The sequence below is a fragment of the Phymastichus coffea genome, unplaced genomic scaffold (assembly GCF_024137745.1).
Source record: "Phymastichus coffea isolate CEN01 unplaced genomic scaffold, Cenicafe_Pcof_1.1 PCOF00034, whole genome shotgun sequence".
NCBI classification, from domain to species: Eukaryota; Metazoa; Arthropoda; class Insecta; order Hymenoptera; family Eulophidae; genus Phymastichus; species Phymastichus coffea.
The window spans coordinates 2,084,996-2,108,586 of NW_026706845.1; the positions used below are offsets into that span (position 1 = coordinate 2,084,996).

The 23,591-nt window shown below is 38.4% G+C and overlaps 1 protein-coding gene across 8 annotated transcripts in view; it reads left to right on the top strand.

Annotated features, from left to right (window-relative positions):
* Positions 1-23,591, top strand: part of LOC131663385 (probable Na(+)/H(+) antiporter nhx-9) — a 1,718,187-nt gene that overhangs the window by 977,312 nt on the left and 717,284 nt on the right. For all 8 annotated transcript variants that reach the window (XR_009301845.1, XR_009301846.1, XR_009301847.1 and 5 more), the window contains one exon: positions 15,274-15,363. Coding sequence is in view for 5 of the 8 variants with exons in the window: in XM_058933773.1 (XP_058789756.1) it covers positions 15,274-15,363 (90 nt within the window). In the remaining 3 variants the exon portion in view is untranslated. The remainder of the gene's footprint in view (positions 1-15,273; positions 15,364-23,591) is intronic.

The following is a 23,591-nucleotide window of genomic DNA, read 5'->3' on the forward strand; positions in this document are numbered from 1 at the left end:
AAGATTTTCGGCGACATTCGACGCATTGGCGTTTTAATCGAGCGCGCGTCACCGACATCGATAATATGTTCGATAACGTTAGTGACTGCCGGTGAGTCACCAGACTTGGGGACCATCCGGCGAACAAGCGCCATGATCGTCTCGCGCTGAGTCTCTTCGTACCTATTCAAACCTGCGCATTCAACAAACACGTCAACTGCTTCACTACCTTCGTCGGCAAATTGACACCAATCGCTCTGATCACCTGACCGCCAAGCACGATTCCCGAAATCAATGTTAATTTGCCAGTTCTTACAGAAATCCGCGCCTAATATCAGGTCGTGTTTTAAAGTTGACACGGCCGTCACGGTCAGCCAGGCGATTCTACCACCTATCTCAACACACAGTCTGAGTCGCCCCTTTTCACCTGAAATACCTTGCACAAATATAGTTGGCGGCCTCAAACGTTCCTCGTATCTTTGTGCAAGCTTTGGTCCTACGACTGACACCTGAGCACCTGAGTCTAGCAGCGCATTATAGACTTCATTGCCTATCTTCACATTCAAGAAAAACCTATTTTCTGTCACGGCTACTAACGCTTGATCCGACTCTTCCGTTCTTAGCAAAGGTACTAAGCTATCCTCAGTCTCCCCCCTCACCGAAACGGACGGTGCGTCTGTACAGACAACCGGACGCTTGCCCAAAGCTACGGAATTGGCGGGTTCGTCAAATATGTGCGCATTATCTATGCGCGAATTTTTTGAGCCCGCCGTGTCGTCAGATGTGGAAGAGTCCACGTTAAGCTGAACTTTGTTTGTTCCGACCGCATCCCACGCATCGTACTTAAGCAATGTTTTGCTTGTCGCCTCGTCCCGCTGTTCATGACCGGCCCTAGCACTAACACGTTGAACCGAGGCTTTTCCGCCGTGCGAAATGCTCGATTTTTGGTTCTCTGGCTTTAGGGGCCCGTCCAACGCCGAGGAAATAGACTCTCCACTAACTACGAGATTTGGTCTCTCCAGCTTCTCGTCAGCTACATCGTAAACGACCTCACTACCCGGCCTACCCGCGCTGCGAAAGGTCAGACACGCGACCTTCTTTAAAGTCGCTCGGTTGAAGCGGTGCTCCTGACTCTGGCCTTTCCATCGCAAGCGTAAAGCGCAAGTAGCGTTCCCTCTACTCCTCGATTTCGCCGTGTAAAGAAAGTTTCCTATGTCGCATTAACCGTAACAATGCGACCGGCTCTGTTGAATCGATACGGCGCTTGACTTCCTTGACGCGAGCATCGCGGAAAATTCTACGCATGGTTACGCGATCCTTACACGTAAGCGGCATGGTGCGATCGAATCGTTAGTTTAAAAAAAAAATTCAAATGAAATAAATACTTAAAAAAACTATTTTCAAATCCAATGACGCGCGCGAGTTGCCAACAGACAGCTAACACGCTAAAAGAAAAATATAAACGGAAAAACTATACTATATGTAACCAACCAAAAAAAAAAAAGAAATAAATAATAAATAAATAGAATAATAAAAAAAAAACTATGTTCCTCCAGTGTGCTAGGCCGGTAAGTTATCGCCTTGCCTAGAACCAGAAAGGAATGCAGCGTTCGAACGTAAACACACTCGGACGCTCAAATTCTCGGAAGCAAACACGTGTTGGCGCGAGCGACCTTTGCGCGCCGCGACATGATACTGTGATGCTTCAAATTTCTACGTTTTCTCTCAAACAAAGGTGCGTTGTTTTTAACACGCTTTGCCCTTGCTAACAAAACGCGACAAAATCACTTTCACAAACCATACTGCCGAATTTACCGTAAAAAAAAAATGTAATTACTAATGTTACTTATTAGCAATTCGCGCACACACATACGAGCACTGTTCTCAATTCTGCTTTGCCCATCCCCACAAGGGATGCCATGTAATAGCGTCGGCGTGCAATGCCGATCTCACACACACAACTCGTTAATAAACCGTTTATTACAAACGCACTACCTCGAGTGCCGACGAGAGTACAAATCACTTATTAGCAATAACGCACAAACTTAGACTAAACGAGATGACCGGCACGTTAGCGCCATGTCACCTCGTTAACCGGCTCAAACAACAACTTATACTACACTGCCGAAAATTACGCCGGCTCGGGAAGCCTGGCGTAGCAACGCGAACTGTGAGAATCGCCGAGGAAAAGGAGAGATATAAAGAGAGAGAGAGGAATAGATGACCTGACCAATTTCGGCGGACGTCGCTGTCGCTGGTAGTCTTGAAGGTGTCCCACCGGCGGCTTGGCAGGAAAACCCTTGGCTGCTGTGCACCCGGTGATCTGGCAGAAGAACCTGCCGGGTACCGTCCTGGTCGTGGCTTCTGCAGGAAAACCTCCTGACTGCTGCTTCGCTGGCAGAGAGAATCCGTCCGGCTAATCTGGCGAGAACTGCCGACTTCTTCCCGAGCAAAGGGGCAGGCTTCGCAGCGATGGTCCAACTAACTAATGCGGCCGATTACTCTCGCGTGCGTCGCATAACTCTCTGTCACGAGTACATAAGAGCCGGCTTCTCACGCCTTCTCCCACCACTCGCCTCCTAATCGGCGGCACGCGGTAATGCCGGTCGCGACAAGTGCCGCGCGCCAAGCCCAACCACTAAAACTATTGCTTCTCTCTCTCTCTCGCACTCTCAATATTCGAACGCGTCGTCGCGTCCCTGGCCTTGTCCTTCGCTCTCGTGCGTTGCTGAAAATAAAAAGGGCAGGCATCAGGCACGTGATAATAACGTGCGTTTGATGCCGGTCGTGCGCCTTTGCCTAGGAAGGAGAGGGAGATAAGTACACGGTGCAGGCCATGACAGGCCTACACCGTCACAGCTTTTCAAATAAATTGCTGTCAACGCAAGACAAAAATGTTAATAACAACAACTCTTCCAGCTAATACTAGCAAAATGCTGTTACCCAGAGTACTTTTCATCAGTCTACTAACTACTGTACTATGCCAAAACCAGCAACTACAAAACAATATGATAGTCAACCTGAAATCGCTTTTGAAAAAGGACATAATATACGATTTATTCAAGAAAAATGGAATATTATCACCCCTCTTGACGTAAGCTCAGTACTTAACTCACATTAGAACTTCACCCAAACACTGGAAAAAATATCTACAGCTTGCAAGACAATCGAGATAAACGATTTCAACAAAAATTCTATATACATAGCCTACGAATAAACAAAAAAACTTCAACATGTCAACGAAGCAATTAGCACCTCTTTTAACGCATACGCATTTGACTCACCCAAGGGGGGATGCCCTAAAATCGTCAGACAGCCTCTTACTCGAACACGCCGACAAGGCCCTTGAAGATGTTTTGTATTTGCGCGAGAATAATTTAACCGAACACTTGGGCGAGTATGACTTATCTTATATCACCGAAAATATTTTAATACAATCAGAAACAAATCTTTTGCTTTTTAAAAAAGCTTGCGCAGATTTCATTACAAGAACAATGAGCCCAGCATATAATTCTACACACATAAGCCTTATTTTAGCCGAAATTAACGACATGTTACATAAATTTATGTACATATTGAATGAAGTACGTCAACTTCTGCAACACAAACAATTTTCTTTCAATCCGTAATTTTTGCTGAATGCACTAAAAACTATCAGGGCAAACTAATTTAAAGTTGCCAATACATATGTCAAAAATTAATATCATAACACTACAACAAATTGCATAAATTAACGTAGTTTACTTTCGTAAGAACATCATTGTCGAAGTAATTTTTCCCCTTGTCGCAAGCAGCAATACGCAGAGTTTCAAATTATATTCCCTACCAGTATTTCAGTATCTTAACGAAACTAACCGAGTCGCTAAATTTATTAGACCACAAAGTGATTACCTGACTGTGACAAAGGGAGAAACTATCCATGCTTTGGTAAGCGAGAATTTCATTGATAACGAGTATAAACGTATTTTTTTCCTTTTAACTGTGCCCGCGTCCAACTATACGAAAATTAAACAATAATTCTTACGAGTTTAATCTGTTAACATCACCGGAAGAATCAAATCTTGTATCTTGCCAACTTGAAGCTAGCACCGACACTGACTACTACTTTATACTGACATTACAAAATAATGTTTTATTATACTCTATTGCTCTCAATACTTCTTTTAACGTAAATTGTAATGGCAATACAATAATACAGCCCATGTTCTTTAGTGGCACTGGGTTAATACAGATTCCCTAGTTATGCGAACTGAGAACGGACCATCATATTTATTTGGGAGCTAAAAAAACTAAGGGCAGAAAATTTTGTGATTCCAAAAGTTTCTCTGTTATCTACAAACGAAATATTAATGAAAAGCTCAAAAATAAATATTAATCAGAACAAATACAAAAACTCGGACTGTGTGAAACTATTACACGCTCATTTAGCGTTAGGAGTAACCATCGTAATCGTTATTGCATCCGTAATAGCAGTAAGTTGCATACTCTGCGCATATAGAGTTAGCAGTAACAAAGGTTATAAGCTCGTAAATATACCAATGCAAGTGTTGAATCAGCCCTTAAACCCTCAAATAAGAATGATCTGCAAATCTGTAAAAACGTTACTTGACGGATAATATTTTATGCCAACAATCAACTACGACACTCCTCACTTCTCGTACAAGCCGTACAAGTAATCCCACTCCTAGAATCCGAAAGAAAAGACACTCTACCATCACTCTCCACTTTCTAAAAAAAAATAAAAAATAAAGGTTTAAAGAACTAAACATACCTCCTGTTAGATATGAGTCATCAGCACTATAAAGCACATCGCAACCACCGCATTCGGCTCACCGCAAAAACAAGCAAAAAGGTCCTGGACACCGGAGAAAATTCAAAAGGCCCTGACATCAACAACCACCATGGCCCGGCTAACGCAGCGATGGAAGAACTGGGAGACGCAGGTTACCATGGAGCATCCCGAATTCCCATAGTTTGATGAAGAGGGAAGCCGGAGCTACCACCATCGCCTCTGCCCGTACCGTACCGCCTCTGCGGACAGGACAACCGCACATTGGCAAGGTTGTTTTTATTGCCGAGTCCGTGTGGCAGCTGCACCAATGAACCTACAACTGGCCATGGATGCCGAATGCTTACGTCCCGAACACTTTGTGCTCCATAATGCTCCTTGCGCCAAATGTATCGGCAAGGAGATTTTGTCTAGATTCCAGCGAAACTTGCAAGTTCACCTATTAGAACTATTGTAATCCTCTCCCTACTCCTTGCTATTCTTAATAAATAAATAAATAAATAAAAAACACACAAAAAAAAACAAAACAAACAAGACAAAAAAAACAATAAATAAAAAAATAATAAGATAAAAAAAAGAGATAATAAAAAAAAAAAAAAAACCCCATGGTAACTAATCAGGTATCACAAAAACGCACGTGACGGGCTATGGTAACTAATCTGGTATCGGTAATTTAACTGCCTATCATACCAATTGTCAACCTTCCCGGGAAGATTTGTAAATCTAACTAGCGAGATGGATTAGGCTAAGCACGTTCTCCATATTAATTCGACGAATATTACTGACCGCATATTAATTTAGCAAAAAGCAAGGGAAGGGGCACGTCAGCCTATGGTATAAAAAAGGTTGGAGCAGGATCTGCAAATAGGTAGTAGTAACTCAGTAATTCTGTAGTATAGTACTGTTATCGTATTATTTCTAAGTTTCGCTACCCGGTTACTCAGAACCGGAATTGTGCTCTGCTAACCATTATAAACTTGTCTTTTCAACAATAACTCTTAATTAAGTTATCTACTTAAACACAGTACATGTAATAAAGCCTTATCCCTTTAACCAACCTCTGCTTACCTCCTGACTAAGATCCAACATTTACCAACGCGACAGTATTTTAAACACTGTTTTAGCCGTAACACATCCTCTTCTTGCATAACACAGTTAATACGGTAGTTTAATTTTTTATTTAACATACTACACTAAGGTTTTTGAGGTTGATGATTACGAATATGAAGTCAGATTTTGCAAGTTTAAAATGGTGGATCCAATATAGCGGACTATAACTTTTTAAATGTCAAAAATACAGTAGAAACTTTTTTTATGGCTTTCTGGGTTTGTTAATTAAGAATATGTATACTCGCCACATTCGACGCGTTATATTGAATTTTCAAAATCAAAGCGAAAGACATAACACATAAATGTACATTATCGTTAGAAATTTTTCCAAGAAACTGTAATTTTTTTTATTATTACGGTCGTCATATCAAAAAGAGCCTTCATATTCAATAACATATTAATTAATTAACTGTAATACAGCGAAATATTTTTTTCAGAGATAAATGCTCATGCATTGAAAAAAGATCATTTTTCATAGTTACTTCCACCATCTTAAATTTCATTTGACAAATAAAGCCTTTATATTGAATAATATAAATGCTCAATGAAATACATCGAAATGTTTTTTTTTAGAAAGATGAGTCTCTGTAAATTGAGAAAATGGTTTAATATAATTAATTTATAATTATGGTAACCATACTGGATTGCCTTTGAACAATTTAATAAATTAAATAGCACTAATGTTACTTTGGACAATAAGCCTATGAGTTTCAAGTATTTTGAGTTTATGTTTGTAATCTATTTTCGCTAGTAAAGAATTAAATTCAAGAAATATACTTTTTCTACATACAATTGATAAAATATCTTTATCATATTAAAGTTTATGTATTTCAATAATTAAAAATATTTAAAAATTTCAGTTTTATATGTGATTAAAAAAGTAAATGGTAGAGAAAGGAAATAAAATAGGTAGCCACTGTAATCCCTTCTGTAACTGAATGGGCGATAATAATAAAATTCGGTACATTATAAGAATTTTAAATATAAAGAAAACTTGATTATTAGTTGGTGAACTATTACAAAATATCATAAAGATAACTAAACTAACTTTCCTTTGACTCGCATAGTTGATATGCAGTCTCCTTGATGTCAATTTCCATCTTGTATCAAGACTCACAGAATATAGAAGGCAGAAACTTATGTTAATAAAAATGAATATTTATAATTTTACTTGAATCAGTAGTACTTCATGGTACGAAATTGTACAAGCATGTTTTGTTGAATATTTAAAAATTATCCTTATTCCGATTAATGAAATCATTAATGAACTCGTTTTTTCCAGATACAGACTATGTCATGAGTACAGTCAATCTTGGTGAGAAATGTACGAAGAACGGTATATCGAAGAACAAGATGGTCAGGCCCAAGAAAAACGTTAATACAGAAGATGAAGCTATTACCCTCTCCAATTATTTTGCTACGATAGTCGTATTTGGAGATATTTTTTGTTAGGAATGTACAAGCGCCGCTTGTTTTAACAAGTAAAATGAATAGTTGAAGAAGCGCCAACCGTAGAAGATTCTCCACAATCCAATAATCCAGAATAAAATACATCTTCTGAGCCATATTCACAACAACTCAAAACAATCCAAGTAAAACAAAATGATAAAACAAGTTATTGAAAAACAAATTATTCAGTTACCTATAAGAGTAGTCTCCAATCATGATTATTATTCCTTATGTTCAAACAAATCAGGAATTATTGTTACTCATTTTGAAGCTTAGTGGCAGGCTCTTACTGGAAAAGAAATATTTATGCCAAAGGGTAACCACTATTATCATAAGCACTTGACAATAAAAAGGTTTTATACTGATAAGTTACTGATCGTAAAACAGTTTTCCCATTCAAGTAATGTAACAGCTACAGATATAACCAAGTTATTCAGAGCTCTAAGTGTAACATCCGATAGAGAATTATACGATAAAATCGGTGATTTTTCCCTAAGAAATACTGATAATTGGACAGTTATGCAAGCACTCGTTTTTTTATTCAGATTGATAACTGGAAAATCAAATGAAATGATATTATTAATAAGTCTCGGAGTTTTCAAAATCTATTCAGAGTTCTTTTAAGAAAAATGTATTGCTTTCACGCTTTGGTTTGAAAAGCACAAACCGATATAATATGATCAAAAATATTACGACAATGCTTCTTCAAAAACTTTAAAATCTTAATCTTCCGTTAGTTGCTAATGTAACTTATTTGAGGCACCAGAAAAGCTCAAATAACGAATGCCAACGAAGATATTTTTCAAGACATAAAAAAGTTCCTTTGTGCAAGCCGTTTACTAGAAGTACAACAGGTAGTTATGTACGAGAATTCTTTCATGTTAAAGAAAATGATGCGAAAATTCTAGAAAAAATTTTAAAAGCGAATGATAGCGACTTGAAGAAGTTAATGTGCAAGAAAGATATTGTTTTCATATTTGATCAAGGCTTTCGTGACATAGAATCGCAATTATAAAGTGATAGGTATAGGGTTCTCATGCCAGTGTTAAAAGTTGAAAATATTAAACAAATATCAACGGAAGATTCAACTAAATCTCGATTTGTTACGATACTTCGAAGGGTTGTGAAAGCTGTACATGGTGATGTAGCTCAAAAGTTTAAGTGTTTCTATCAGCATCTGGACAACCGTTATTTACCCGAAACTGGTCTCGACTACAGAATAGTTTACTTTTTATTAAAAAAGTAAGCTAGTGTGTCAGTTTCATAAACGGCTGATTTCAAGAGCTGCATAGATAATGAAATACTGAATTATATTCTTCACGAGAATTTAAAAGAAAATAGCTTAGCCAGAGAAATAATACTAGGGTAATATAGTCAAAGAAAAACCTTATTTCGAAAGTTCACGTCTGCTGACTTGCAAAAATTTCCTGAATTGACGGAGCAGAATTTAGTAAAATTATGCAGTGGAACTTATCAATTCAAACAAGCCATATCTTCTCAAGGTAAAGGTCAGATCAAAATACATTAAAAGTAAGATGTACAGGTTCCATATCTAATACAAATCCAATACTGGCTGTGTCGTTTTTACTGTGAGTGTGCTAATGCCATAAGAACAATGGGTTGCTACTCTGAAGTGACTGCTATTATTTACCATCTAGTGTATGCTAGATTTCAGTTCTAAATTGCGAAACCTGCCGCAGATCTCACAAAGATTTATCAATAAGATAAGGTGGTTACTACTATCGAAGAGGATAGTGATGATGATTAATATTTGTTACGTGATCACAGATTATATTGCATTAATATTTTTTCAATTTTTATAAAATATTTTATTATTGAATAAAAGCTGATTTGTTTATTTATTAATATATTTTCTAATATAAACGGATTGATTATAAGATCTCTCTACAAAGCGTTAGTAATAAAAATCCGAATTTTTCAATTTTTTCATTCCTAACGTTTTCTGGATAAGTTTTACGATAAAACCGATTATGCCATTGTATGCTATGTAAAAAAGATACATCAAAAACATGTATATGATTTTTGGCTTCCTTTATAATTGGAAGAAGTATGGAGAGTCCTCCACTTGAATTTTGAGCTATTGGCATGCTCAATGTTATTACGGATGTGGTTATTTTTCTCTGTATCAAGCTCGTGAAAATGGCAGTTATTAGGGAACGATATTGTTGAAAGGCCAAAGATGAATTGGAGGATCGAAATCGTTTGTAGGCTGCGTCACGGATCCGCATTTGGGCACGTAGCTTATCAGTCACCCACGGCTTTTTTTCGCGGAGATGGTAACCAGACGAGAAGGAACAAGCTTGTCAAAAACACCACAAACCGCCAGGGTAAAAGTTTGCTCGAGTTGATCAACTAAGGGAGTGTCTCGACGAAGAAAATCACCCCGGTGATCCAGGGAGACCGAGAACTTGCTGATGATGAGAGAGTTCAGGATCACTTTATCAACACGATGGAGAGAGCGGGAGGCAAAGGTTTTTGGCTGTTCTTGAGGCGAGGAAAAGAGTGTGGAAAACTCGATTAGATCGTGATAAGGTACAAATGGGGAGAGAGATTTGGTGAAACTAAGAATATGAGTTGAGGGGTTTGTTCTGAAAAGATCCAGCGTTGTATGTGTGGCGACACCACTTTCAGTGATAGGATGGTATGTAGGCTCAATGGACACAACCCTAAGTGCGTGTGAATCGATCAAGTCACGCAATGCCAGGACGTTAGGAAGATCTGAGGTAAGGTCAGAGTTGAAATCGCCAGTGATAATAACATCATTAAAGAGAGAAAGAAAGGAAGAGATGGTGTTAAAGAATAATGATGGGATTTTGGCGGATGGACGGCGGTAAACGATTGCAAATAATAGATTTCGGCTATCATGAATTCTGGTGAGATGTTATATGTAGGATCAGAGGTAGCGAGTAATTTTACTGTCAAACTATTGCGATAATAGAAGCCAACTCCATCACTCTCCTTGCCCTCGCGATCCAGTCGGAAAAAATTATAATCGGCTAGGGCGAGGTGGTCATCAGAGATGATGTTACAAAGTTTGGTTTCAGAAATGAAAATAATGTCATATGCACTTATATGTGCCTGTGCTTCAAAAAGAGAGAAGTGCCACGGCACGTTCAGGCCGTTTATGTTGATGTGCGCAACGGTGAGGGAAGATCGAGAGGGGATGGAGGCGGTAGCAGGATTATTCACAGGAACCGTTGAATGTCATGAGGTTTGAGCTGAGTTAAGGGTTGGCGACTGTGAAGAGGAGGCAGATGCAGATAAAGTGAAGCTCGGTGTATTTGCAAGTGGTCGGATATGAAGATCAGAGCGAGGAAGTCGGAGATTGTGGTGGGCACCGCCAAGAGGAGCGAATGGTGCGGCCGCAGAGTGAAGGGGGTTAGGAGCTCCCGCCGAGCGTGCGACAGGTTGGCGAGGTGCCAGCCTCGGCAGACCACGCAGGTCAGCCTCAGAGACGATGGGCTTCGAGTGATGGGCTTCGACAATGATCTTCGACTGCGGCGTGGCGCAGCAGAAGACCCGCTAGTTTCGCACCACAGGCCACGCATATCCGAGATCATCACTCACTTTTCTGGCTTTGGATAAAAGCTCAAAAACAGGCTTGGGATAGATTGGGCGTAGTAGGACTCGTAAGCCGCCTCCACAGCCAAAGATCGTCTGCGCAGTATGCTCCTTCAGTCTGGACGAAAACTTGATGATTCTATCACGAGAAGACGGTGAATCCAGCAGGAAAGTGAACGATTTCCGTCGAGTATGTTGACTTAAGTGAGAGGATGATTGCGGCTGATTTATAGGCGCAGCAGAGCGAAAAGTGGCAGTGGGATTCCACTCCCTCGTCGCAATAATCGCAGGCAGGTTATGCTCTTCACTTAAACCCAGCGCAATGAGGACAGAGGTAGCGGCCTGGAAAAGGGAACCTTGAAATTCAGCAGGCAACCCATGGACCAAGATTTCAGGCTCATCGACTATTGCTAAGTGAACGTCATACTCGCGAAATTCCTCCTGCGTTTTAGTCCAGAGTCCGCAAAGCTTCTCAAAGGGCTCAGAATTGAGTTGCGCTTCCTTCGCATGCCGCTCCGTGTTAAGCTGCAACTCCCTACGGAACCACTTAGGTGCCTCAGACATTGCCGAGTAATTGGTGTTCCGACCTGTAATCGGAGGCAGCTCAGATCTATAAACCTTGGTGATCGGCAGCAGTGATGGCTGAGTTGGTGAGGCAAGACGTTTCTTGGCGAGTATAATAATAGAGGGGGAGTGTCCTGTGGGCGTAGCGAAGATATCCAAGGTATTGGCTTGAGTTGTATCGTCGTTCGGCGAGCGGTTGAGGCAGCAGTTAAATTCGGCAGAAATGTAATTGACTGGTCCTGAATTGGGTGAAATGCAGAGGTTATGGTAAAGGGAATTACAGGAGTTGCAGAGGAGGAGTTGATCAGGTCGTCGTACGATCAATTCGCACTTGGCACACGCGCGACTTGACATAAATAGGCAAGATAAGTTTAAAAAGAATAGAAATGCCTATAATAATTTGAATGTTCGCACGCAAATTCAAGTGAACCAGGAAGGCGCGCAAATTCAAATGACGCAGTGGCGCACGCAACTAACCAGCTATGATAAACTCGGTAAAGTGTCCTCTACCGAGAAAAAGCGAATTATAGAGAGTGTGGCGGGAAAATCAAAATGCGTGCGAAAGTGATGCTAGCAATAATGAGGAATGCGAAATAGAGATTAAGAGGAAATTTGGCGCGGAAAATTCACAAGATGACGTAACCCGACTTAAATGTACGTTACAACATAAGATTAAAATGAATGATTATGAAAATGATAATAAAGATGAAAATGTGAATTACGCTAAATGAATCGAGGTGAGATGGAGTCTTAAAATTAAAGATGATCGATTACAGGTTCGCAAAAGTAATAACAAATAATAGAGAAAATGAACAATATAGAGTAGTTACAAGATGTAGACAGGACAAAATATTCCTCACTCAACCGACAAGAAAAAATAGTTGTTCTAGCGATGATATTCGTCGTTGGTAGAGCTAAGACAGCCAGGTTGATGATGAGATGTCCTGGTGCAGTTGTGGTACGGTAATTGATTCCGTTAGTAGAGTGACATATGTGGTGTTGATTCAGGTGAAAGAGGTTAAGTGATGCTGGTTGCACAAGTAATGCAAATTCCAGGGCAAAATACAAATAGTTATGCATGAAACAGCGTACACTTGTTAACCCCGTGGAAGATGCACTACCTGGAACAGTTTACTCGAAAGTGTGATGCCAAATGGTTGGATAAATAGTATTTGTTGAAGAGTCGTTGAAAAGATGCTGTGATGCTTACCATAGAGAGAGAGAGAGAGAGAGAGAGAGAGAGAGAGAGAGAGACGACCTGACCTGGCGAAGGCTGCTGGCAAGAATCGCCGTTGATGCCGCTGCAGTAAGTGTTGCTGAAGTTGCTGGCAGGAACTGTTGCTGGTAATTCCGCCGCAGGCAGGAAATACTGCTGGACTGCTGGCAGGCTCATGGCAGGCTCGGATGTGGATTCCTGCTAGAGTCGTTGGAAATCCTCTTTCCTTGCTAAAATCTGCATGTTGTCCTCCGCTTCTTTGTCTGATTTGCTCTCTTTCAGGTGCGCACGCTCGGCCGTTGAACGATCCGTCTACCTCTGAATCTCGGCTGGAACTCTCTCCCCTAATCGTTTGCGCGTCGGCACTCGCGACGCGTCATTCTCTCTCTCTTCTTCTTGCCGCAGCCGCTCTCACTCCCAATTGGCTCCTAATAACGATGCCCGGCTCAGGTATTGGTCCTGAAATAAAGCGGTGCGAGCATCGGTATCGGTTCGTAATTTTCAAACACTCGCCAGGGCATCAGCGAAGGAGCGAGTTAGTTTGAGTTATAATATTAATAGAAAAAGAATTAGTTATAGTAAACTAATGCAATTTAATGTATCAGCGATGGTTATTTTAATTTAAGCCTTGTGATAGTATAGTTATTTGGAACTTGATTTTTCTGCAATTATGAGTTGTCAGTTACTGAAATGAAATTGACAATGAAGCCTTTCGTGTCATAATTTGCAATCAAACCTGCGTATTTCACATTATATAACAAATAAAACTATGCAGCAATCTATTGAAATCTATTTTCCATTTATAATTGTAGTATAATTATTGAAATACACTGAAAATTACTATTAAAATATATTATTATTGTGAGACTAGGAAAACCGCTTGATAGCGATTTCTCTGTCGTCTCTGGCCTCTCGATATTTGCGCGCGCTATCGTTAAGCCGGGAATGAATGTAATTGCGTTAGCGCATCACTAATGTCCAGTTTATATAATATAAAGTGCTGCTTAGCATCTTAGGGAACTGAGAACAGAGGAACTGTGTGACTGTCTGCAAGGCGTACGGGAAAGGGAGACAAAAGAAAGAATAAAAGAATCCGGCAAAAGAGGAAACAGAACAGTTTTGGTGCAGAGATTTGGCTTGGTGGATCATCGGTAATAGCAGCAGAAGTTGTATAGCTGTATTCTGTTCGGAGAGACATCGGTGGTGCAACGAAGACGATGATTATTTATCGCTGCGGATCACTGCAGAACACTGCATTTTGGTTTGGTCTGGAAAGCTGGATCATCCACGGCCACTGCAGTAGATTCGACGGCGTTTGGTTGATTACTATCAACGTCCGAGTCTACTAGAAAAGAAGGTATGGCAGTTCGTGTCAACCAAGCTAGAGTGAGCTCTCTTTTCCCGCTTTCCGTTCATCATTGGTATACACATGACAACCACGATGTCGCAGACTCTGGACGGCCTGGTGCTTCGCAGTAAGCAGGATTGCAATCGCTGAGTGATCTTTAGTTGTCCGAGTCTGCCGGAGAGACTCACTACTGCATACCGTTCAGCATTTCCGATTTGTAGTGGTTGAGCACCTCTCCCTAAATATCGTTTCGCTCTGAGCGCTTGTTCGGATGGAACATGTCCGCAAAACACTGTTCTTTTAAGATTATTTTAAGTTTATAATTTTTGTTATATTTTCTTTGTATTTAAATTAATTTTTGGCATTGGAATTTTTAAATGTATAAAATTGAGTTTGATTTATTCCTTCTTCCCGTTCCAGGCTGTCTCGCGCACAAACGCCGTAAACTGCATGTCTGTCAGGTTGCTTAGTAGCCGAAGCATTTTCTCTTCCGGATCCCCGCGTAAATAATTAAGTAAATAGAGTCGCGGGCCAACATTTACTGTAAATTCGAACTCTTCCTTTACAATTATAATATACTAAAAAATAATTTATTATTTGATAACATGAAATCAGTACTGTATGTAAATTCATGAAATAATCTAGTAAAATTCCGAAAAAGATCATTTATTTTTCAACTACTTATCTTCATTTACAGGTACGGATAAGCTTCCATGTAATCATTACCTTTTGATACCTGCTAAATTTTCCGTTCTACAGTCTAAACCAAATAACAATATTGTTAAAAAAAAGGTTAAAAAAGTAGTTATTGGAAAGAAATAATAATTTGAATTATGCAAAACGCAAATATTTCATTTTTAATTCTTATATCGTTCAAAATTACTTTCATGAATGTTGCATTTTCAAAATATATTGTATTATTTGTTGTTTCTATATCCTGATGTTCAATATAGCTTTATTTGGAGTTATTAAATGTTAAATAAACAATTTTTCACCTGTACTATTATAATTTAAAAATTTTTTGAATTTTCCCTCCTAAGATCTACGTTGTCAAGTTAGAATCGATTACTTATGTAGTTCTTATTAGATCTTGAGGGTGTGTATCAAATATGAAAAATGCGCTCTCAAAAGAAATACTTAATTTTATTTGCAATCTATAAATATCCATAATAAAATCTATAATAAAAGATTTATAGACATGATAGTATATTTAAATGTTTCCATCTATTTTTACAGGGTATAACAATAAAACCATTAGTTAAATTTTTGAATGTCAAAAGAGCAGAAAAAAGGAAGCCTACAATGAACGAGCGTCTTCATGAAAAGGTAAAATTCTCAATTTTACTACGAAACTAATTATAATTTACTGTTATGATAAAAATGTTTGTAATAATTAGTTAAAAGTCATTGAATAGAAATTGAACATAAATTTTTGTTATAAATTTCGTAGGTATTGTGGAAATAATAAAGCTATGGATATTCTGACAAGTATGGTATTGTGATCACTACGAATAATAATATTTCTGACAGATCCTATAGCGTGTGTTGATATGTTTTGGAATACGTTAAGGTATTTATATACCCGTCTCTCTCTCTCCAAAATTCGCATACGTTGGTCTATTAGCAAAGGCTGATCTTAAGGAATCAACCGTGATTTATGGCCAAAACGTGTCCAAATCGCTCACCGTCAGTCCGAACTACCGAAATATGAATAATTGTCTGGTAGCAAAGATAGTGTACGCAATTGGCGTACACAAATGGCGCAGACTTGGAAAATTCCGTAAAACCACACATACATATGTATACTCTATATATATATATATATAGAAAGAGAGAAAGAGAGAGAAAGAGAGAGACATTCAGATGACTTTCTCAGAAATGTCTGAGATAGACGTTATTTCAGGTGCCTTGTTCGGCCTCTGGCTAATATTATATATTATCTGGCCAAAACTAGACGATGTTAAAGTAATTTAGCCTAGGATCAAATGAATAAATCAAGGATAGGTTAGTCTTGAGATTTATTTCCTTATATTTAATTTGTTAGAAGAGAGAATGTTTATCACGATAACTCCAACGAATAGAATCTATACTTGTTACTGTTATTTGTACAGAATAGAAGAAACAACTATCATTTTTTTTTATTTTGTTTGATACCGTTTTATTTATGCTCCATCAATGCTAATCAGCGACGAAGGCTTAAAATGTGTTTGAAATGAAGCACGTTTAACTTGTTTCAGTGGTGCTTGTATCAATCAGCAGGGACTAGGAATCGAATCCAGGCCAATAAATAAATATAATGCGAACTCGAATATAAAATAGCGATACCAGCATTGAAACAGATGTAATAGCGTCGGCGTGCAATACCGATATATTCACTACTATTACCAATTATTTATAAAGGGGGAAGGCAAGGGAGGCGGTGTATCGCTCCAAGCAAAGCAGGAAGGAGAACAGCGGGCGAAATAACTTCACACACAATTCGTTGGCAAACCGTTTATTACAAGGCACTACCTCGAGTGCCGACGAGAACACAAATCACTTATTACTATTAACACGCGAACTTATTCTAAACGAGATGACCGGCACGTTAGCGCCATGTCACCTCATTAACCGGCTCAAACAATTACTTAAATTTACATACTGCCGAAAACTACGCCGGCTCGGAAAAGCCTGGCGTAGCAACGCGAACCGTGAGAAGCGCCGAGGAAAGACAGAGATATAGAGAGAGAGGAATCGGTGACCTGACCAAATTGGTGGACGTCGCTGTTGCTGGCAGCCTTGAAGGTGTCCCACCGAAGGCTAGTCTAGAAAACTCCTCGCTGCTGCGTGGCCGGCGACCTGGCAGAAAAGGCTGTCGGGTTCTGCCTCGGTGACGGCTTCTTACAGGGCAGCTGCTGCGTCGCTGGCAGAGGAAGTCCCGTCCGGCCGATCTGCTGAGGAATGCTGACTTGTTCCGGACAAAGGGCAGGCAGCGATGGTCACCAGCTAACTCTCGACTGATTGCTGTCGCGCGCGTCGCGTCACTCTCCGTCGCGAGTGCGTGAGAGCCGGCTTCTCACGCTTTTCTCCCACCACTCGCCTAATCGGCGGCACGCGGCAATGCCCGTCGCGACAAGTGCCGCGCGCCAAGCCCAATACTCAAACTATTGCTTTCTCTCTCTCTCTGTCTCTCTCTCTCTCTCTCTCTCTCTCTCTCGCACTCTCAATACTCGAACGCGTCGTCGCGTCCACGGCTTCTCCTTCCACCGCTCTCGTGCGTAGCTGAAAAATAAAGGGCAGGCATCAGGCACGTGATAACAACGTGCGCTTGATGCCGGCCGTGCGCCCTTGCCTAGGAAGGAGAGGGAGATAAGCGAACGGTGCAGGCCATGACGGGCCTACACCGTCACACAGAAGCAAGAATTTGATACTTTGATAACTGATTTTTAACAGAGTTATCAATCAATAACAATTTTATTATTTATTTAAACATTTAAAATTACATTGCGAGATAGCGATTTAAATGTACATACATGAAAAGTTAGTGAAAATGATTTATATCTGATTGTTGATTCATTATTTAATTATTATTTAAATGCCGTTTGTTAAATAGGTGATTTTGATGTTCAATAATGTTTCGTGTATTATAAAAAAATATTGGGGTAAAAAATTATAATAATTTTATTGTAAATTTAGTACTATTTATTTATTGAACTTTAAGCGTTTATGACTTTGAGAGGCGATTTTTCCTGAAGAAGTGATTTATACTAAAAATTCGACATTTTCAACTTAATTTTTTTTAAATCACCAACTTCGAACTTTGCGTGCGTGTTTTCGCGACAAAGCTTATTTAAAGTTTGTACAAATGTCAAAAATAACGTTGTAGGAGCCACCAAGCGTAAAAAGGAGCCTCTTTAGCAAGTATAAATTCGCTCATCTCTGCGGCAAGAAGGTACTTCGAATTCTAGCTGCCTAGCATTGTGAACACTGTTTATTTTCACCGCTATTTCCTGAGATTGATTTTCGTTATTTAGTAATTAGCCCTGCTACATGATAGTCTAAGAGGTCAATTTATAAGACCTTCTCTCTTATTAGAAAAAAGCAACCTTAGACTATTTCCTCTCCTGATCATATTAATACAGCCAAGAGATTTGATTGAGATTTGATTTTTTATTTATTCCGGCGTTATTCCGGGTCTTTTCCCGATAGATGCAACGATTCTTAGTCTTATTTTAAATGGCATGTTAAAATAGTGAACTGTGTTGATTGATACTATGTTCACTGTTCGATGCTTGATTTCCATAGTGATTCTTGAAATACATAGACAACTATTATTTCAGTCATTTCGAGTATCTAATACTGTACGTTTTTCAAAATCTGATGGTGTATTAAATTATAAACCTTGAATCTTATTAAGTCTTAAAATTCACTCAATTGTGCAGTTTATTTCCAAGAACCAATACGAGTACATATACAATGAATGGCTTGCATCTCTCTTCAAAAGTGCAATATAATTACATATTCCAAATAGTTACTTAGTTGAAAAAGTGATTTTACTTCATTTTATTGAAACCATAATGCGTTGATGGCATCACGAAAATAAGTGAGTTTTATCTTCTGGTCATGCTGAAACACTCACTCGAATAAGAAACGGCTACTTTAAGTTCTATAGAACGTAAGATTGCTAACTCGTTATGTCTCTCTCTACCTTTTATTTAATGAGTAGTATTAATTAATAAGTATAATTATGTTATATTATTATGTTGTAAGATGTATATACAATGCCAAATTTATACATTTATGTTCCGGCACAAGGTAAGTGAGAGGAAGAGAGAGAAGAGTGTACTTAGCGATAAGCTCTATGTGTGATAGCGAGACATAGAGAGAAAGATAGACGTATTCGCGTGACGTTCGAGTGATCGTGCGCGCTGATTGGCTGTTACGAACACAATACAAGGAGAATTTCCGGGAAGCCTAACAATCTTCGCTCTTATCTTCAAAGCGACAACCCATATACTCTCGTGGCACGAAATCTTTGCCGGCTTCTTCGACAACTCAGTCTCTTTTTCCTCTTGGTGTGTGACCTTGATCTTCTGGCGTGTGTTTGTGTTGTGATTGACTGTGGTGTTATGGTGTCACACATGACGCACTATTACATGAGAATTTTTCCGTGTTTCTTACCGCATACGTATTTGGCAGAGATTTAATTTTGACCCGCAACGAAGAACGTAAACTCACCCTCTGTGAGTACTCATTCGACCGCTCTCTCTCTCTCCCACTCACTTAGTTTGGTTCTCTCTCTTTCTTAATCTGCTTTATAATTCGTTTATTATTATTAATGCCCATTAAGTTCATATACATCCATGCATTTCGTACGCTTGTCCTTTTGCGTTAGCCTCTATTCGCGTACCGTCATATTTCGCGCCTATCAGATGTGATGTTACCCGCGTAATAATTTGACCTATGGGCAATATATTGCCAATATTTTTCCCACACCTATGGGCAATATGTTGCCAACATTTTGGATCAGGTATTGGCAACATATTAGCAATATGGTGCTTCAGACCACTTAGCAACATTTCGGCAACATGTTACAAAAGTATTGCAAACCTTGCGCCAACATATTGCTAATATATTGATATTTGATTTGAAAAATATTGCCAACAGTTCAGTTTTTATTTTGATTCTAAATATTTCTAAGTTATTATAATACATCGGGAGACGAGAAATACAAGGCACAAGTGATTAAAGGAACTGTAATGCTTTATTTTTATAATTTTTTGAATACAATATATTATTTAATTTTTAAACCTTAATTTAGTTTTTATTTGAACGATTACTTTTCATAAAAAATCCGTGAAACTTGAAATAGTAATTAACACTAATTAATTAACTATAACGAAAAGTAATCGAAATAAGACTCACATTGATTCTTGAAAGGCGTTTAAAAAAAAGTAACGAAAAATAATAGAAATGAAAACATTTATCTTTCTTTGGGGTGGCGTAGTGTGCCACACATGTAATTGACCACGTTTGTGAATTCTTGTGGTTTCAATCTCCTGCTACACTTCTTATTGACATAATCTAAAATTTTTTTTAAATTTGAAAAATTTAAAACAATTATAATTAATACGCATGTAAAATAGAAAGCTATAAAACTTACACTCAACGCATTTCATTATGTCCTCAGGAACTCCTCTGCGTCCTCTAGACTTTCCTCGTGCACACATGTTTTTCAAGTTTTCTTTTCCAACAAGAATTGTTAATAAGCTTCTTGTCATTTGTTTAGGATCCTCCATGTATCTTTGGATAAAGTCCAGTTCGCCTTTGTCAACCCATATGTTATAATTTTTGCAAACAAGAACTCGTCCATTTCCTGGTCTACGACACATTTTTAAAGGATTTTCCTTAGGAGTACTAGTCGGATTCTGTGGAATAGAATAGAATAGAAAATAATTTTTAGTATTAGTTCGCAAAATGCTCATTTTGCGCACTGCTCTAACCTTAAAACATACCATAATTTTGAATTAACCGCACGTCGTACTAAAAAATACTGTTTAACATAAGTGTGAAAATTGATTAAACCTCCGTGCAAACATTTTGCACTCGCTTCGCTTGTGCAAAAACGTTCGCACTAGAATTTAAAAGGTAAAGGTACTATTAAATGCACTTTAAGTGGCGAAATTTTGAAATGAGTTAGAATCCTCGAAAAATAGAAAAATCGCTACGGATTTCCGTTTCACGAAAAAGCCTCGTTTGGAAAATGTTAGTACCCACCAGTTCCACAGTTTCTTCATAATCTTCTTCTGATAGCAGAGAGGGAGAACGATCTCGTGGACGTTTTTTATTTACTTCATCTGCCCTTGATAATGCAGTGGCAAGATGTCGTTTTTGCAAATTCTCTATTTGTGGTGGACTGGTAATTACGTGAAATTGAAGATTGCTCTCCTGCAAAATAGTAGGTAAACTATAGCGGTTCTGCGATGTAAAAACCTATAGCGGTTTTTACTTCTGGCTCCTCCTTTTCCCATCACTCTGGCGCGCAAGTAATCCAGACTCCAGACTGGTCGTGTCAAACTGATGGGAAAAGGAGGCGAAAGTCCAAACTCAAAGCAACTTTCGTGTCTGCAGGTGTCAAGGTGTTAGGAAAGTCAAAGACCGATCAAACTTTTTGCGCGGGTAAAACACTTTTTCTTTACAAAATTTTCTCTGGCACCCAAAACGGAGCTCAATCGATTGGGTGCTATGCGGGCCCTTTTCAGGGCTAAGTAATCCAGACTGTTTTGTGATCACTGAACCGCTATAGCTTTTGAGATCGCAGAACCGCTATTACTTACTCAAAATAAAAAAATAAATGTTGTTGTTGCATTTTTATAGAAAAATAAATTTAAACAATAAAAACAGATAAACACGTGATTAATGTAGTATAAATTTAATCTCATATAAAATATAAACAATCGATTACCTTATTGGCAGTAGAAGTTGACGCGATTGATTCCTTAATCCTTGCACGATCTTTCGATTTTCTCAATTCCTCTATTTCTCTCTGTAATCTTTTTATTTTTTCCTCTGGCGTTTCATTTCTCGCAGTTGATGTCAATTCATTTAATTCAGGCTCCGAATCTTCTGAATTCCACTCGATCGTTTTGTTTGAAGCGTCAGATTCAGCCTCCGAATTATCGTCACCGCTGTCATCCTCGAAAATTGACCTTTCCTTCATCAAAGTAGCTTTTGTTAGCTTTTCTTTTTCGGCTTTATTTTTTGCAGCTTGTTTTTCTTTATTCTTTATCTGCATACTTAATGCTTCTGCTTTTGAATCTGTTGTGTTTTTCCCTTTCTCCATTATTTCTCCATTGATAGTTACAGGTAGGCACTCTAAGTAATCTTTATCAGCTGTCAAACATAAAATTATTTTCATTTGTAATAATATTATCACATTAGAAAAGTCGTAAGAAAGAAAAAAGAAAATGCATCCTCATGCGAGATAAACAAAATATTTGCGCCGTTCGCTAATAGAACGTACAAGCCAGAGTTTGTCGTTTCGAGGAAACGTGATTTAGATTAGCACAGGTAATAACGAACGAACGGCTCATTGTGCGAATTTCCAATTTGCGTATGTACTACTATGAAAGCTTGTAATTCTACCGTATTTTCATTGATCAATTCGCTATGCGATGAAATTTATCATGATAATGAAAAAGATATTTTACTTACAACTCTTTCGCAAAATTTTCCCTCGATACAACTTTTTATTTGTGTATCGCACGCTTGTTTCTTCTCCTTCAGCTTTCTCAGGACACAAACTTTCGATGGGCACTATACTAATTTTTTGTATGCCCTTCCAAAAAATCAGAGCAAACATTTTGTTTGTCTTTACCTCAATGCAAAATATAAAACTTTTTCTCAATGCAAAATCTATTGACAAGCGAGCAAAATGTTAACCTGTAAGCGTAGCAAGATACATAACAACAACGTGACGTTTGCAGCTATGATGTGTTCGATAAAGTTTGTTTATTGACAGGCATTCACACATAAAATAAAAAATGTTGTAAAAAGTACACATACTTACTCGTTATAAAAAATGCCAAAGCGTGCTTTAAGTTTTAGTAATTTTTCGCTTGAAATCCAAAAACGTTCCAAAAAGCTATTTTTCAATACTCTGCATGAACCGATTTTCGAACAACCCCTAGAAAGCGAGTGCACTTTACTAGATGTAGATGTAAGTCGTTTTGAGATTTAACAACAAATAATGACTGACTATATACTTATGAAATTATACTTATATTTGAAAAATATTTCTATAGAATCACTCACATCAAGAAAATCTACTAGTAGAAGAAAACATCGAGCAAAATGTCGCTGATAATCTCGATAACCTTTGTAATGGGGAAAATAATGAAATAATTCCACATATGAATCGTTTTACGGTGTGTAGTCGTTATTTTACTCACGTGCACGTATTCGCTACTGCTCGCGATTCGTTATTTTATTAGATGCATTCAATACTGCCTTATGCTCATAACGCAATTATTTTAAAACAACTTTATTTACAACTTACACCTATAAATTTTATTTTATTTATAATGAAAATAACCAAACAAAATTTAAATGCGCTCATGCAACCATAATCGCGCGCTTGATCGCGCGTATGTATGTACCCATCGAGAAATTCTATGCACACATGTAAACTCCGCTGCGTCCTTATCAATTATGATTATATTATAATTTAACCTCGCTATTATTATTTTTATGATAGATTTATACAGAGATTGTGAGAGTGATGAAGATAGTGTTGACTGTAGTGATGAAGACGGGAATGAAGACGATGAATGGAGCGATGCGCGCAGTACTTTCGATGAAACTGAAAAAAGAGAATATTTAAACTCCGAGCTTTACCCTGGAGCACCTATTACAGTCGCCGAATTTCTTTTATGCGTTTCTGCGATAAAACTACGACATAAGGCATCGGATGAAATTATCAAAGATTTTCTTGCGTTAGTAGATATAATTAGCATAACACCGCATAAATGTCCTACTGGCTTATACAAATTTAAACAGTTTTTTTATAGTACAGA